This window comes from Lepisosteus platostomus, chromosome 21 (assembly GCF_059453375.1).
Source record: "Lepisosteus platostomus isolate fLepPlt1 chromosome 21, fLepPlt1.hap1, whole genome shotgun sequence".
In the NCBI taxonomy this organism is placed as follows: Eukaryota; Metazoa; Chordata; class Actinopteri; order Semionotiformes; family Lepisosteidae; genus Lepisosteus; species Lepisosteus platostomus.
In genome coordinates this window covers 3,504,006-3,519,556 of record NC_142631.1, presented here as the reverse complement: position 1 = coordinate 3,519,556, position 15,551 = coordinate 3,504,006, and the positions used below count along the sequence as shown (strand labels likewise).

General features: G+C 44.9%; 1 protein-coding gene across 5 annotated transcripts in view; it reads left to right on the top strand.

The window, feature by feature from the left end:
- The window catches only part of sardh (sarcosine dehydrogenase), a 124,783-nt gene that overhangs the window by 84,170 nt on the left and 25,062 nt on the right, over window positions 1–15,551 (top strand). For all 5 annotated transcript variants that reach the window (XM_088615493.1, XM_088615492.1, XM_088615491.1 and 2 more), the window contains exons 14-16: window positions 669–807; window positions 2,676–2,789; window positions 9,993–10,140. In XM_088615493.1, the coding sequence (XP_088471619.1) occupies window positions 669–807; window positions 2,676–2,789; window positions 9,993–10,140 (401 nt within the window). The remainder of the gene's footprint in view (window positions 1–668; window positions 808–2,675; window positions 2,790–9,992; window positions 10,141–15,551) is intronic.

Sequence of the window (15,551 nt, the reverse complement as noted above, 5' to 3'; positions counted from 1 at the left end):
CTCCCCTTTTAGTTTGCACCCTAATGAGGGCTTATTGAATAATAAAAATAATTCCTTACACTTATATAGTGCTTTTCTGGGCACTCCACTCAAAGCGCTTTACAGGTAATGGGGAATCCCACTTACACCACCAATGTGCAGTCCCATGTGGATGATGTTACGGCAGCCAGAGTGCACTAGAACGCTCACCACACACCAGCTATCAGTCAGGAGGTGATGAAACCAGTTTATAGATGGGGGTTATCAGGAGGCCGTGACTGGTAAAGGCCGGGAGGATAAGTTTAGCCAGGACACCCCTACTGTTTTCGAGAAACACCATGGGATTTTAAATGACCACAGAGAGTCAGGATCTCGGTTTAACATCTCATCCAAAGGACGGCACCTTTTTTTACAGTAGTGTCCCTGTCACTGTACTGCGGCATTAGGACCCCCACAGACTGTAGGGTGAGCGCCCCCTGCTGGCCCCACTAACACCTGTTTCAACGGCAACCTCAGTTTTTCCCAGGAGCCTCCCATCCAGGTACTTCAAATCTACTGGATTGATTTTGTCACCTTTGACAAGGCCCTTGGGTAATCTTCTCTGTTCAGGACTAAAACGAATCAGTATTTATCCTGTCGGTGTATTCCTCATAATTTGGTCACAAAAGCTAACCTCCTTTTGGTTTCAGATCAAGAATGAGTGCTTGACGTGCAGGAACGCTCTGGCTGTGTTCAACATGTCTTACTTTGGCAAATTCTTCCTGCTGGGGCCTGATGCCAAGAAAGCAGCAGACTGGCTCTTTTCAGCGGAGGTTTATAAGCCTGTGGGTGAGTTGCAAGTCCAGCAAGACAGGAAAATAGAGAATTTGCTTCTTGGTTCATGAGAATTGTGTTTCTATCAGCTCGGTGGAACCGTGACATGCAAAGTGCATTCTAATCGAAATGAAAAACTGAGGTACTGGGTTTTTTTTGTATTTGGAAAACTAGTGCTGATATGCACAGTTTATAAATGAAATGTAATTTTCCCACTGAAGGTCTTTCCTTTGTGCCACGTGCCCCCTGTGTTATCAATTTTCTTCCGCGCCTAATTTCAAAATTTCATAGATCTTTGATGCAGCTTCCTTCTGCGGATTTTGCAGCTCGTAAACCCATTTGAACGGTGGAGGAAATAAACGTTCGAATGCATCTCGTCCCTAACATGAGTCAGTGTTTGGGGAAATAAAGATCCCCAGGTGTGAATGGTTTTATGAGCGAGGAAACATATCCGAGTTACTAAGAATTAGTCAGGTTAGTAAGGTTAAAAGAAAGTTTTACCCTGGATAGAACTCTTCACGGTTTGTCGAGGCACACTGTTGAAATCTTTCCCGTCTTTTGCTTAGTGAATCGTGCCGATATCCGAAAGTGAAATTTTAATATTCAGTGAGCCCAATTTGTTACAGATGAATTCAGTAACAATTTACATGCTGTTCATTAATTGAGTAGCCACTTGCCTTCGGTTAAAGTGACATCGGCCAGTTAGGGTGATGCATAATTCAGTGACAGTCATTTCTTTCCTTGCTCGGCTGAGTTGTGGGGAAATTCAGACATAAAATCCGAGCTTTGAAAGACTAGATTAATACAGCGTGGTAACGCGTGGTGTATACGTGTGCTTTACCTGGGGACTTCTAATGACAGAATGTCTTGCTGAGACTTGATGGTCCTTGTTCAGCAAAATGTGGTCTCACATTTGAAAACTAAAACCTAGATGAACGAAAACGTTCATCTTGCATCTTTTCTAGGGCCTTGAATGCAAATGAGGGGTCTGAATAATCTATACGGGACACCTGCAAGCAGTTAGCATAAATCCAGAGTGGCAGAGGGTAGCTGTAGGATCAGGGCACAGGGCATACAGCTCTACAGAAAGCAGAGTGCCCACAGAAGAAGTGTATCTTAGCCAGCTGGGAAGCCCCCTGTCAGGTAAATCCTTGTGTTGGCTGATCCCCCTTAATTCAGTCCTGCAGCACAACCAATTTACATAGAAAAGCTGCAAGCAACTTGAATTGAATATGCACAGAACTTGCCCCTGTCTAACAGTGCTCTTACCCCAGTCTAGAGGTCTATAAAAGCACCCATAGTGCTTTGTGACAAAGAGCCATTAGGATGCCAGATGCAGGCCACCAGATGTGTTAAGGTAGGTAGGTCCCTTTTCAGGCCATCAAGGCCCATGGGGGAACGGGGGGGGGGAGGGCCATCATTTTTCTTGACCATCCGACACTGGAGGTGGAGGTGATGTGGTCAGCATCGCCCTCCGGCCAGCCTATTACTCCCACAGCACACTGAGTGGACCTGGGAGTTGTCAAAGGATGGAATTAGAGCTACATCTTTCACCCCTACCTGGGATTGAAGCGATCAGACGCCCCCTGCCGTCTGAGCTGCTATGGCTCCACAGAAGTGTTAAGGACAGTTTCAAATCTCTTGATGCCACAGTACCGGACAAACCGTACTGATAAACTTTTGGGGATGTTATGCGATTGTCAGTTTGGAAGTGGCTTCTCAGAGCAGGGGGGGGTACGAATGTTTCTGCACTGTGAGGCTTGTGCTGATGGAGGGGATGCAACACCCACTCTGGCCTGTAGGCACTAGCTTTTTTTCAGGCTCCTTTTATTCCGACGTTGTAGGAAAACCAAGTCCTCTGATCTCTCCCCCCCCTCCCTCAGGCTCCACGGTCTACACCTGCATGCTGAACAAAAGGGGAGGCGTGGAGAGTGACCTGACAGTCAGCCGGATCGAGTCAGGCTGCCCAGGCTCTGCTTTGGCTCCGTCTTTCCAAGGTCAGTCTCCTCATAGCCATGCTGTGTCTCTCCCGACTCCAAAAGTCCACTCTCCTCGTAACCATGCTGTGTCTCGCCCGACGCTGGGTTCACTCCAAAAGTTCACGGCCCGCAGTCCTGAATGGGATGGGATTTTTCGGAAGGGACGTAGGGGGTCCTGGCAGATGTCATATCCCTGTAGTTTTCTGTCCGACTGCCAGCTTTCCTCTTCCAAAGAATACGCCGGTGGTGTGTGTGCCTCAGGCATTAAAAAAGGCAAATGAATCTTTCTGGTACTTTCACAGACAGCCACGATGCAGTCTGGGATTTATAAAGTCATGAATATGTGGCAGGCAACTAATATTTATTCCATGAACCGTGTTAAATGAGGGGTAAACTGCACTTGTGCACACTCGCAAAATAAACATGAAATATGGGCAGTGTTTTCTGTTATTGACTAAGAACCTGCTGTTTTTCTACAGAGCTTTCATTAATAATCAAAATTCATGTACTGTGAAGACAGTTGTGTTTGCTTTTCTAAATGGGGGATTGAAAGCACGACCTGTTTGAGGTACAGTAAATGAATCAGAAAGGCAGGCCATTTGTTATATCACCAACACACATTTGTTCCAGTACTTAATGCAGTAAACAGCAAGAAAACATTGTGATGACTTCCATTCCCTGCAGACGTGTACATTTCAAGGAATGGTCTAGTCATTTCAGGCCTTGTTGTGGCGTTTTCAAGCAAAGTTGCTTCATAATGGAAACAGTGTTCCCATCATTTTATCCTATAAAGTCATTTGAAAGTGACAAATGAGAAACCTTTTATTCACATTCTCCCTAATCTCCCTAATTTGAGTTGGCTGTTTGCCATTGTCTACCTACAGTTGCCGAGTGCGTGCTGGTGTGGAGTATGGTTGCCATCTTGTTGTCCATTCTTAAACCCAGTTAAGAAAATTACCGCAAACTAAAAAAAAAAAAATGTAGCCATAAATACCAGAGGAAGAAATGGTTTGCACATGTCTGTGAATTCTGGCACCACGGTCATCTGTGCTGTTCTCTGCCTCTTCTTTAAAATGACAGGTGGTTGGTGGCCACAAAATCTGCTTAGACTTCCTAAATATCAGAGCCAAGGATGTTAAAAACCCTTCCACGGGTCCCAGTGGGTAAATGTGCTCACCTGAGGATAGGTTGAGTTCTGTGGTCTAGGTGCTGCAGGTTCAAGCTTGGATCACACCACTAGTCTATTAGCTGTAGAACTCTCAACATAGACTGGATTCGCCTCGCTCTGGGTGACACTGGGTGCTTGCAGGAACGTCGTACTGTCGGTAATGGAGGAACTCCCTCTCCAGGCAGTGCTAATTTTCCTCTATGGGGCTCTGGTTCCTATGATTGGAGTGGCTGGAAAGCAGGCAGGTCAGAGGAGTCTTCACTTTCTCAGCCTTTTCCTGTGTGCGGATGTGTGGTTTGCACAAGCTGTGAGCTGAGAGAGAACTGGAGGGAAAAAAAAAATAGAAGAACTGCCAATCATCTGCAAGAGTTCTGTGCCCGCTGACATCAACTTCATACAGTTTTGTGCTATACAACCATCTTTTTTTTTCTTTTGCAACACTCCTGGAATGTGCAGGTTTTCTCATTTAGAGTGTGAATCACCGAAACCGAAAAGTTATAAAGCTGACAAAGTAGACAGCAGTTTGGAATCTGGAATGTGCACAGGTGGGAGATTGTGTGAGTCTTGGCATTCAAAGTTTCCCAGAAAACAACCTGTTAAAGCACAGCATGAAAGGGGTCAGTCTAATGAACTCTACCCAGGTGAAACTGTAACTGGGCACTACAGTGTCTGTGCAAGAACCCCCATATGGTGAATGTCAGTGCGATCTTCCCCATCTTCTTTACTGAAAAGAATGGAGGATTTTTTTTTTAAACAACCATCAAGCTGTGCAAGCTGCAAAGCTCCTTGGAGAGCTTTGCAATATTAAACAGGTTGTTATGGTAACTGATTTTTATTCAGAGTGCTGATAAGGCAGAAGAGTGACCTCGGTTTAACAGAAAACAAGAGATCTGCTGGATGCATACCTGCCTGAATGTGCGTAGGTAGTGCTCTCCATCCTCCCCCTCTTATCTTTTTATCCTGCTTGAGAACATTTCTATTTTCTCTCCAAAACCCAGGGCTGTTTATATTTCAGAAGTGTTCTTCACAAGGCCCAGTGTAGCCGACGTAACATTTTCGAGATGTACACATTGATCCTTTCCCGGATACAGATTGACACACCCAAAGAAGGCTCCACAGCTGAAACGCTGGGTGTCATTTCTTCTCTTTTCAGCAGGGAATAAAACCTTTGCTTGTTCCTTCGAATGGACTGTTTTTTCTCAAATGGATTCATCATGGCTGCAGACGCAAAGACATCGAGCATGCCCTCCGATTCGAGCCCTGCTGATTCTTCTGCCAGTTCTCCAGCTGTGAGGCCTTCAGCAGAGTCGTTATCGAATGGAGGACGGTTGTAGCTCTCCGTACAGTGGCGCAAGATACACCAGAGCCCGACAAGCCACAAGAATCACTCAAATGTCACGTCAAGCCGGGGTCATCTGTTGACTTGAACCTTCTGAAACCCACTGGCACTTGGCCAGTCTTCCACTGGCCTGAAGTGTCGGGCTTTTTTCTGTCTGCTCCTTTCTTCTCTCCCATGATTTATCTTCCTCTCGAGTGAAAAAGACAGTTGGGCAGGGGTGGGAGTGTCCCACATCACTCCACATGTCACATCCTGTCCCAGCCTCCCCATTTCCTGTGTCATCAACTCCCGCCACGAACCGCCCTTGTGTCTCAGTTCGCGGCTGCTTCCTTGTTTTGATCCAAATTTGTCCCAGTCTTTTTGCACTGAATGAATTTGAGAACAAAGTCCGAACTGGACTTTTGTCTACCGTCTGAAATTATGAATGGTTTGCAACATTACTGCCCCGCTGAATGAGTAACTTTTTATATAACGTTTTTTTTTACATATACAGTATTGTATCTTTTATCTGTATCCATAGAGCCAAAGTTACAGTACCTTTGCGCTGGCCCTGCTGTGCTTCTCAGTGTTGGCTTCAGAGCAAAGATGATTTCACATATTGCTTTATGTGCACAAACAGAAGATAAAGCATTGACAGTAAACCGTAAATTAACTTTGCTTCCTGCTTTTTTCCTTCCCATTAGCTTCCTTATGTCTAAAAGATCTCATTAATGAGCACATAAGTTGACAGATTGCGGTTTAATGAGCAGCCAAGACCCTACACCTCCAGCTCCCCAGCAATCACCTTGCGTCTCCCTAACGAAATAATGAGCCCTGAAGCAGCTTGCTTTCAATTCACTCAGAAGTTCACCCCTGTTCTCAACGATGGGCTATAAAGTTTTTGTGTGCTCTACAAGCTAGAAGTGTCTTGTTCTACACTGTCATGCACAATGCTCCTGTTTCCCACTCCTGGACTGTTCCTGTGCCTGTGCTGCTCTTTATTTTGACTGAGCTTGTTTGATTCATTAAGCTCGTTGAACCTCTGAGTGAACTGTTTGCTTTAAGAAATTCAGCTGGATTCTTTATTCATACTGGGAGTGGAGAGATGGGTTTGGTAGTTGGATTAGGAGCTAGGATTTGGAAATGGGTTTCCTCTGCTTTGGCTGTTGTGTTAACAGACCCCTCTGGGTCCTGTGGTTTTAATCTTGTCCTCTCGTGTAGTTGGAGGCTGGTCTGGCTGCAGCTAAAGATATTCTAGATGCTCCACAATGGGTTCCAAATACCTTCTTTTTGACAGTAGCCAAATGGTGTCCTTTTCTGAGGAGAACACATTTCTTTTTGTATCTTCATGAATCTTTGAGCCTGTTCAGAGCATGGACGTATGCTCTGGGCTCGTCCTGTATGGCTACAGATGATGTCACCCACACGAGAGTGTCAATTCTGAAGCTGACAAGCACAAAGCTTTGATTTTGATTCTTAAAAAGTGAAAACTTGAACCTTTGCGTTCAAAGACAAATATCACGTCGGGGCTAGAGGAAAACTGGGGACATGGAGGACTCTGTGTTATAGGAGGTGCTGATCTTGAAATGAAGTGTTAATGTCATGTCCTTGCTACCTGGTCAATGAAGATCTAATGGTTATGATATGGGTTGTAGGAGGAGGAATGTCAACCTGGTGTCCTGGCTAAATTTCACTTTGGGTGTGAACAATCTGATCTCCCTAATTTCCCTCATTAATTAATCGATGAAACTGTGTCTCACTCTTCCTCCTGGTGCGCGATGCCTCTTCCTCCATTTGAAGAGCCATTTGTCGTGGCTTTTTTTGTTGTGGGGGGAAGGGATTAGTCTTATTAATGAATCTATTCAAGTCTTAATAATCCACTTAAAAGAAATAGTGGGAAACATGAACATAAACATTAGTTTCATGTCCAATTGGAAAACAAGCACCTCTGTGGAAGGCATCGGCTTCTCTGCTAATCTTGGGTAAACGAACTTTGGGTATCTCTTAAAGATCTAAAATATAGATGCATAAGTAAAAACGTCATAAAAAAGTGCAACTAGCCAACCAAGCAGTCTAATATGGGGCGGAAGGGCTAATAGAAGCTAATGTTCAGCTTGAAAGGGTTTTATTGGAGGAAATGAATTAGATTTGGATTGCCAGGCTCCATCTGTTAGGGGTGATGTTGTCATTTAGCGCACTTTTTCATAGTCCAGTAGACACAACTGTGAAATATGAGGGCCCTACCTCCTAGAACCCCTATTATATGGCTGCACGTGTGTGCGTGTGCTGTGAATGTGAGTGTAGCTGTGTGAAACACAGGGAACCAGGGATAGTAATCATCTGATGGGGAGTGCCACATAAAAAACAATACTCATTTGGCATTTAAGCAGTTCAGACTACTCTCTGTCCTGATCAGTTTTTCTGCACATTTTTCAAGAATTCTGGATTAGGATGCACCGAACATATGCTCTGCTTTGAGTGCCGCATTTACACCGTGTGAATCAGCAGTAACAGCAGAGTACCGCTCAGTAAACTATGGTGAAATCAGAGTATGAGCGCAGTAAATCTTGATTCTGACATTTTTAAAGCAAGGTAAGTGCATTAACTGAAACTTGGGGGAGGCTTGGAAGTGCAGATGTACCTTTGAGAACTGTCCTAGGATATAATCCCATTTCCTTTCTTAACCTTGTTAATTAGTACATCATAATGCACATCTCCGAGGCAGGAAAACAGCCTAAAACTAAGTGATGTAGATACAAGACTTACGGTATATGAGGATGAAGCGACAGTGTATTAAAGTCTTAGCAGGTTTTATTCAGTGGTGTTGATGCACGTCTTGACACTGGGGTTGACATCATGCTGTGAAGAAGTGCACTGTGGGATTTTAATTGTTCGTATTGGTAAGCTGGCAGCACGGGCTGCTTCCTGAAACAGGTATGCCCATTCCAAAACTGGAGCAGCTTCTCTTCACAGACACGACTGAGGTTACTTGAAAGGCCTGAATTTAAGAATTAGAGTCCTGGCAATGTTCCCAAAACTGCGAGTGAAGAGTGATTTTATTAGGAAAATATATTTTTAAATTGCTGGCTAAATCGGTTACAGGCTATTCTTTTAATATTTATTTTTAGAAATATTTTAATGGTTTGTTAGAGAGTGTGCAATTCAATTACAGTTGTGTTAAATATCTTATTGAAGGCATGAAATATCTTAGTTCCAGATTTTTACTGGAATATCTCAGGAGATGAGGCGAGTCCCAAAGGGATGTCTGTGAGCCTGTTGGTTTTACTTTTGTGAGTTAATAATTTAAGGGACAGGATCCTTCACATACAGTTCGTCTGTGCCCGTTAGTATTTTTCTAATAGAACCTTTTCGAGCATCTCCTATTTCAAAACAGGGCCTTCGTTTTCAGGAGCACCGCGGTTGCCTGCCTCTCTGTATCTGCCTGTGAAAGCTGTTCATCCTCGAAAAGAGCACGCAGTACACTGAGCCTCATCGAGGAAAAGATGGATGTGTGTCAAGGGCTGACTAACTTTTCAGCATTGATTCCAAGGACGACAAAAACACGTAGGCTTAATCTGGTCAGCGCAGAGTTAATCACAGTAGCCCAGGTGGCTTTGGAGCAAACGTGATCCAGTCCTCTGGGAAACACTGTTCTCTCTTCCTCTGCTTTAGCGAACCTGCCTAATTGAGCAGCCTTAATGACACATCTGAGTTGGAATACCAGTCAATGGAAAAAAGAAGGACAGTGTTTCACTTATGAATATTCTATTCAGTGTTCATTTGCACTATTTTAAAAGCTTTCCTAGGTTTTATGTCACCCTTAGACCATGCGGTTGATTTTTACCTTCCCCCTCAGTGCTTTACTGTGCTTATACCATGGTTTCTTTCCCTTGTCTCCAACCATTGTGTGGCACTTGTTGTAAACTTGCTTCAGCGTCTTCCTTGATGCTAAATTGAAGGTTGACGGAGGGAGTGAATGTAGTAGCTCTCTCTTTCTCACTTTTAGCTTGGCACAGCATGCTGAGGAGCTGAACGACGCGCTCTAAACATTCACTTTAGCCATTAATCTGCATTATTTCCTCTTTAGCCTACATTTGTTATTCAGCCACAGAGATGTAACTAACAGGAAGGGGTGCCTTGATTTACAGCTCGGTATGTGACATGGAGAAAAAAAAAAACAAGTACATACTGTAGTATAGTCACCGCATATTGAACTATCTACACCCTTTCTTATAGGTCTTAAAGTCATGCAATGTTTAGTTAGCATGTCCCAAAAAGCATGATGAAAATGTATAGCCCGTATGAGGAATGCTTTAGTGGAAAGTGGTCCATCTTAACCACAAGAACTGTGATGGATCTTGGGTAGTTTACACTGCTGTCACAAGGATGGAATCAAAGGGGAGAGACGTGGTTTAGTTGTGCAGTTTGCTTATGGATACAGAAATGGGTAGGAGTTCTTGTTTTGTTCTTGCCTCGAGCGTCCTGCTCTTCCAGACTGGACCCCGATAAATAGGGTAAGCCCAGCCTGGAGGTCACGATGCACAGCGGTACCCCTTTTTTTTTTGCGTTGTTGTTGTTTATTTTTCACCCTTTTTTGTGTTATTTTTGGGCCCCGCTAACCTCACACCAGCACCTCCGCCCCCCCCTCACCCGGGACCTTGACTCGAACGCGCCGCTCTTGCGTCCCAGGTGTCCTAAACCCTGGCCTTCTCTCACTCTTCCCTCGCCTCCACAGGAGACGGCTTCTACTTGGCGATCGGGGGTGGAGTGGCACAGCACAACTGGTGCCACATTCAGAACGTGCTGCACGACATGAAGTTCCAGTGCCAGCTTCTGGACTGCTCGGAGGACCTGGGCATGATCAGCATCCAGGGCCCGCAGAGGTGAGAGCACGGACTCTTGCCTGCTTTAATATCCCAATTCAATCGCTTCACCGCAGGGGAACGGCTCTGGAACGTGCTCTCGATGGGTTCTGCGCAGGCATTGGTGCTGATTGGATGAAAGTTGGAAGCACTGCAAACTCACAGGGCTCAGAAGTCGCCAAAAACATCACCCCCAATAACGTATGCGACAGAACATCCCTATCCCTGGCTATCTTTACATCGCTGCTTTCTCACCAGCACATCCAGAATCTAGCTGCACACAGGCTCTGGGCATGTTAAGGCTAGTTGGTTCTGTATTTAAGTACCCTTTCATAGACCTTTGATACATTGCTGTGTAACAACTGGGAAGGACAGTGGCAGTGCATCACAAGGAAAGGCAGATTTTCTGCTGCTATGTCGGGGTGGCCAGTCCTGATCCTGGAGAACCCCAATCCAGCAGGTCTTAGGAGTCAACCTTACATCATCCATTTGTGAAGACCAGGAGTCCATGAGTTTCCATCAGTTTAACTCGATTTGAAAGATCTTAGATTCCTTACTTGAGCAGATCATCACCATTCTAAGCAGGCCGAGTGGAATTGCTCTAAGTGTTCAGAAGTTAAGGAATTAAGGTCAATCTCATGTGTAGGACCGGCTGGATTGTGACACCCCAGGACTAGGGTTGTCCATTCATGCACTGTACTGTCACTGGCTGGCCAGCAGCCCTGTTGAGTCCCTCGTTCACTCTCTGGACATGCCGGTTAAGTGGTTGACCCAGCACTGAGAGCACAGGGATATCTCCACCTTTTCATCTCAAGAGGATGGCAGGCCCTACTACAGTACATACTGTGCATGTTTAATATTTTCACGCTGTATATAATATATACAGTACATGGCAGACCTACTGCAGGTGGTTTGGAGTTTTGATTAGTAATGTCTGGAGCTTTTATTGTTGGTAAAGGTCACATTAGTGACTGGAAGAAGGTCTCTCTTCCTTTGGGTCTCCCAGTGCAGCTGTCTGGTGGACCGTTTTGCTCATTTCATATTGCCACTCAGAAACGGTGGCTTAAAAGAATGAATTCAATTGACTCTCCAGTAGGTGCTTGTCATATAAATGCCATATGGTAAGCGGATTTCTTTAAAACCAAGTGGTTCTTACTGCCGTGCATATCAAAAGCGCTGGCCGCTCAGGCAGGGGATATATTCAGCCTTCCATTCTTCTTTTCCCCACTTCTCAGGGTCTGAAAAGACGTTCATTTCCTTATTTAACACCGGCGCTGTGGCTTCGCAGTCAGATCCCGGGTGCTCCATCTGTCTTAGCACGTGCCAGCAGGAAAGCGGAAGGCATGCATATTTATGATCTTCAAACAGCGTTAACGAGATGAAAGATTCGATTTGTAGCCTTGCGAAGGCAAACGGTTAAACAAGACCCCACTGGGGAGCACAGGAAAGGCTCTCTTTGGAAAGGCACAGAGGGTAGTTCGCAGGAGGGCATGAAATGAAGGTGCTTCTTTGATGTGTGGGCACCAGCAAGAAAGGAGACTGACTTCCCTGTATCCCTGCTAATAGAAATAGCATGAAACAGGCCTATTCCTCTGGAGGTCACGGAACCAATTCAGCTGCTGAGATCCTTCTCCTTAACTGTCGGATGTCCCCCGTCTAAGCTGGGATGCAATTGGATGGTCCTGACCTTTTCGCATGACCTTGTCCCATCCTGCCCGGCTTTCTGCAAGAAAGCGCTGACGTTGATGCATTCCATATATATCAGTGGCTCCTCCGGTGTGATGGTAAAAATCTTTCCGGCCTCTCTGCACGCCCGAGCAATGCAGTTTTTACATCCGCGTGGAGGGCATTTCACAGTGATGGAAAGGGTGTGCTGGACAGTCGGATGCATTCGAAACAATAATAGAAGAAAGCAGAAATGTCAGATCCCATGTTTTGACACGTGTTTTGCTTTTAGCTGTTGGCATTGATCTTCACATTTAAAGTCACCGTGCCTTGACAAGACTGTGCATGCATTTTATGTGAAATTGCACTGCTTGTTCGCAGCAATAAGTTAAAAAAAAATGGTTTTTGGAGATGCACATTTTTTTTTTTGCAAATCAAGGCTCTGGAGACTTCTTTTGAATTACTCCTCATTCATCTTCACCTACTAATAGTCCTGTTGTTGCTGCTGCCACTATTAGTAAGGGATCATTGATATGATTTGTCTTTTGAAAGGAAAAAGGGCCAAAATGACACTTGGACAATCTTTTTATTGAAATATTTATTCTCATTTGCCATGACCCCCACCACAAAAAGCAGATGGAAGCAGATGGGTTTTCTCTTCAGTCATCTGCTGTATACAGGTGAAAAATGTTTCTCTCCTGGAGTTCTAGCCTTTACAATTATTGCACAAATATTTAGTATCAAAGTCCTTAAAATTCCTTGAAGTCGGCCTTGGCATTGCACTGTGAGCTGACGGCGTTTCATCTTCTTGTTTGCTGTTGTCACTGCCAGAGGGGCTCTTAAACAAGCCTGTAAATATATTTAATGAGTTTTTTACATGACTTCTCCCCTCTGTAAAGTGGAGCCCCAGATTGTATAATTCCACGGCAGACATGAATAAATGCATTTGCATTTGCACACAGAGCGGAGCTTACTTGAACACGGAGATGCCATACTGAATGATTCCTGCACACAGCCATTGCAGCGGAATTTGCATCGTTTGGCAGGGCTATGATTCATACAAGTGGTGGTGGATTTGGAGACAAAATGTATTTACATTGGGTTGCTGTAAGTGGAGCACTAATAACCCCAAAGCTCCACTTATTATTTTACAAGAGAAGGCACCTAACAAGCTAATTCTAATGGGCTTCCATTTTCATTCTTAAGGCTGAGTTTTTGAGGCAAAATTCGAGACCGCTGGTCTCCCTGTTCTTTTAACTTGCCCTTTCCTGATACGTTCACGTTTTTTGCTTTTATTTTACTCAACCCAGCTCCTGGGAAAGTTAAGTGCGGTCAATCCACAGCCTGTTTTTGCCTGGGTTTGTCGTGCTTATCAAAAGAAAACGGGACTGAAACAGTACATGCTACCAAAGCTGTTCCTGTGATTAGTCTGGTAGACCATGAGGAAGATCGCAGTGTGCTCAGACTTGCTCTCTACTGCTGTCAAGAAAAAAAGGAGCAACCCACCTGAATTGTATGTAATCCTATTAATAAAAACCAAAAAGCATTAAAAAACGCTGACCAGAATTGAGTGCACTTGTACTGTGCATTTGCCACATAGCTTCTATTACCATTCCTGTGCATGCTTTGCTGTGATTAAACTGCACTGAAACTATTCCGACCACATGTGTTATATGAAGTTTCATAGCATAGATCCCTGTCAATAGCTGAGATTGCTGCCAACTTCACAGGGGAAGAGCATGCCAGGGATGTTATTGCACACTGATGGCTCTCTCTTGGTTTAAGCTCAATATCAGGGGTGCTGGACGTCATCTGGGCTGTGTGAATGAGCCTTCGGATGTGTGCCCGAGATGGTGGTTCAGTTATGAAATCCATATGCTACACACTATACACTCTCAGTTTCCAGAAATAAATCTCTCCCCCCCCCCCCCCTTGTTAAAATGGTCCTGGAACCCTTACACCATTTAAACTTGTCAAAAACCATTCAATTGAGGCCCATCAGCCTGAACTGAAAAGGTCAACGTTTCGCACACGTGCATAATGGATTTCATTATGAAAAGGCTTTTTAATCTTGCAAATTCATTGAAAGGGGTGGCGCGCAGGGTCAGTTAATCAACCTTTTCTTTTGCTTTCCCTCAGGCCATTACTCAACATGTTCTGGGAGCACTCACACACCAGTAATCAGGCACATATTCCTGCTGGAGGAACCATGTAGAGGTTACCTGCAGGGAAGCCACGAGTGGGATTTATAACCATTGTAAAACCACTAAACTTTTTAAAGGATATCGCACCTTGGAGTGCTTGCGTTTATACTGGGCGGCTGTTTGTCTAGAAACATTTACAGTGTATCTGAAAGACAATGCTCTTTTTTTTAAATATTCTGTGTCAGTGCCGCGTTCCTTTTCCAAATGATCATTTATCCATCGACTGCTTATCTCTTAGACCGTCTGTTTTCCTCCTTCTTCTTCTCTCTTGCTACAAAGATGTGATCACGCGGCCTAAACAAAGCCAGCAGTGTCCGCAAAGGAGTGGGGCGCCACTTTGTAATCGGATTAAATCTTCTCGCCACAGATTCTGGTGGCAGTTCTCCATCCGCGGAGACTTGACGAATTTCAGTCGTAGAGCAGGCCCCCTTCGCGGGGAACGAAGCTTGTAATCCAAAACATTTTCCGTTGGCCTGACTCTGTCAATATCCTTGACAAGTTTGGCACGGAAGGAAAAATTGCTGTTTCATTTGTTCACATACTTACAGTAGTGTCTGTGAGACGGATGGACAACTGGAATGACAGGTGTCTCAATAGAAGGATGTCAAGTCAATATAGTCTTCCTAAGGCAAAAATAGATAAGCTGTATCTGTCAAGCAAAAGGAAGGGACTTCTGCCTCATCATGCCCAGGCCTCTGTGTGCGGTAAATGTTGTTGGTCGTGATATATCCCATTTAAACATGTGGTGCTTCGAACGGTTTCGGACGAGGAGAGAAGGCATCTGGGTGAAAATGGATGCTTTGGGGGTTGTGTGCATGCTTTCACCAGGATGATTCGCAGCAGACAGCGAGCGGCACGCAGTGTTGACAGGCTGCTGTGCTCCTCGGGCCCAGAAGGAATCCTTTGCATGTATTGATTTGCATTTTCACTGAACCACCACAGCCTGCCGGGTTCCAGCTCCGTTCCAAAACTGACGGGTTGATTGATTATCCCATTAAATCAGCCTTGCTGGGGGGTGGGGTGGGGGCTTCATTTTACAGCATTCAAATCTGGACAGGAAGCGTTGGCAACAGCCTGAACTGAGACCAGTATCCGCAATAATAGAACAGGCTGCAGTGTTCCACCTTTTCACAGGAGCTCACCTGACTCTGCTTTGGATTTGCTTCAGGAAGCCAGACGGTTATTTAATCATTTAAAGGAGAGACTGTAAAATTCTGTGTGCATGACTGCTCTGCCCAGACATAGGAGAAATGTGATGAACGTCGTCCGGAGAACCAGATGGCCCGTTTTAAATGTTTAACACTTATCGGTTCGAATAGCTTCTCCTGTGAGATGCTTCTATATTGCGTGTGCATTGTGCATGCCCTCCTGTGAAGAGGTTGTTTTTTTTTTTTTAATACCCTTGCACGACCTTCCAGTACTGGCTAGGTGAAGCATGAAAACCCAAATAAAACCAGAAGGAATAGTGTCTCTGGACTGGAAGGGCTCTGTGCTCTTGTTTTTGGGGGTGGGGGCAGCATCACTAGTGAAAACTCTTGGCGTTGGTTCAGGCCTTTTGTTCTT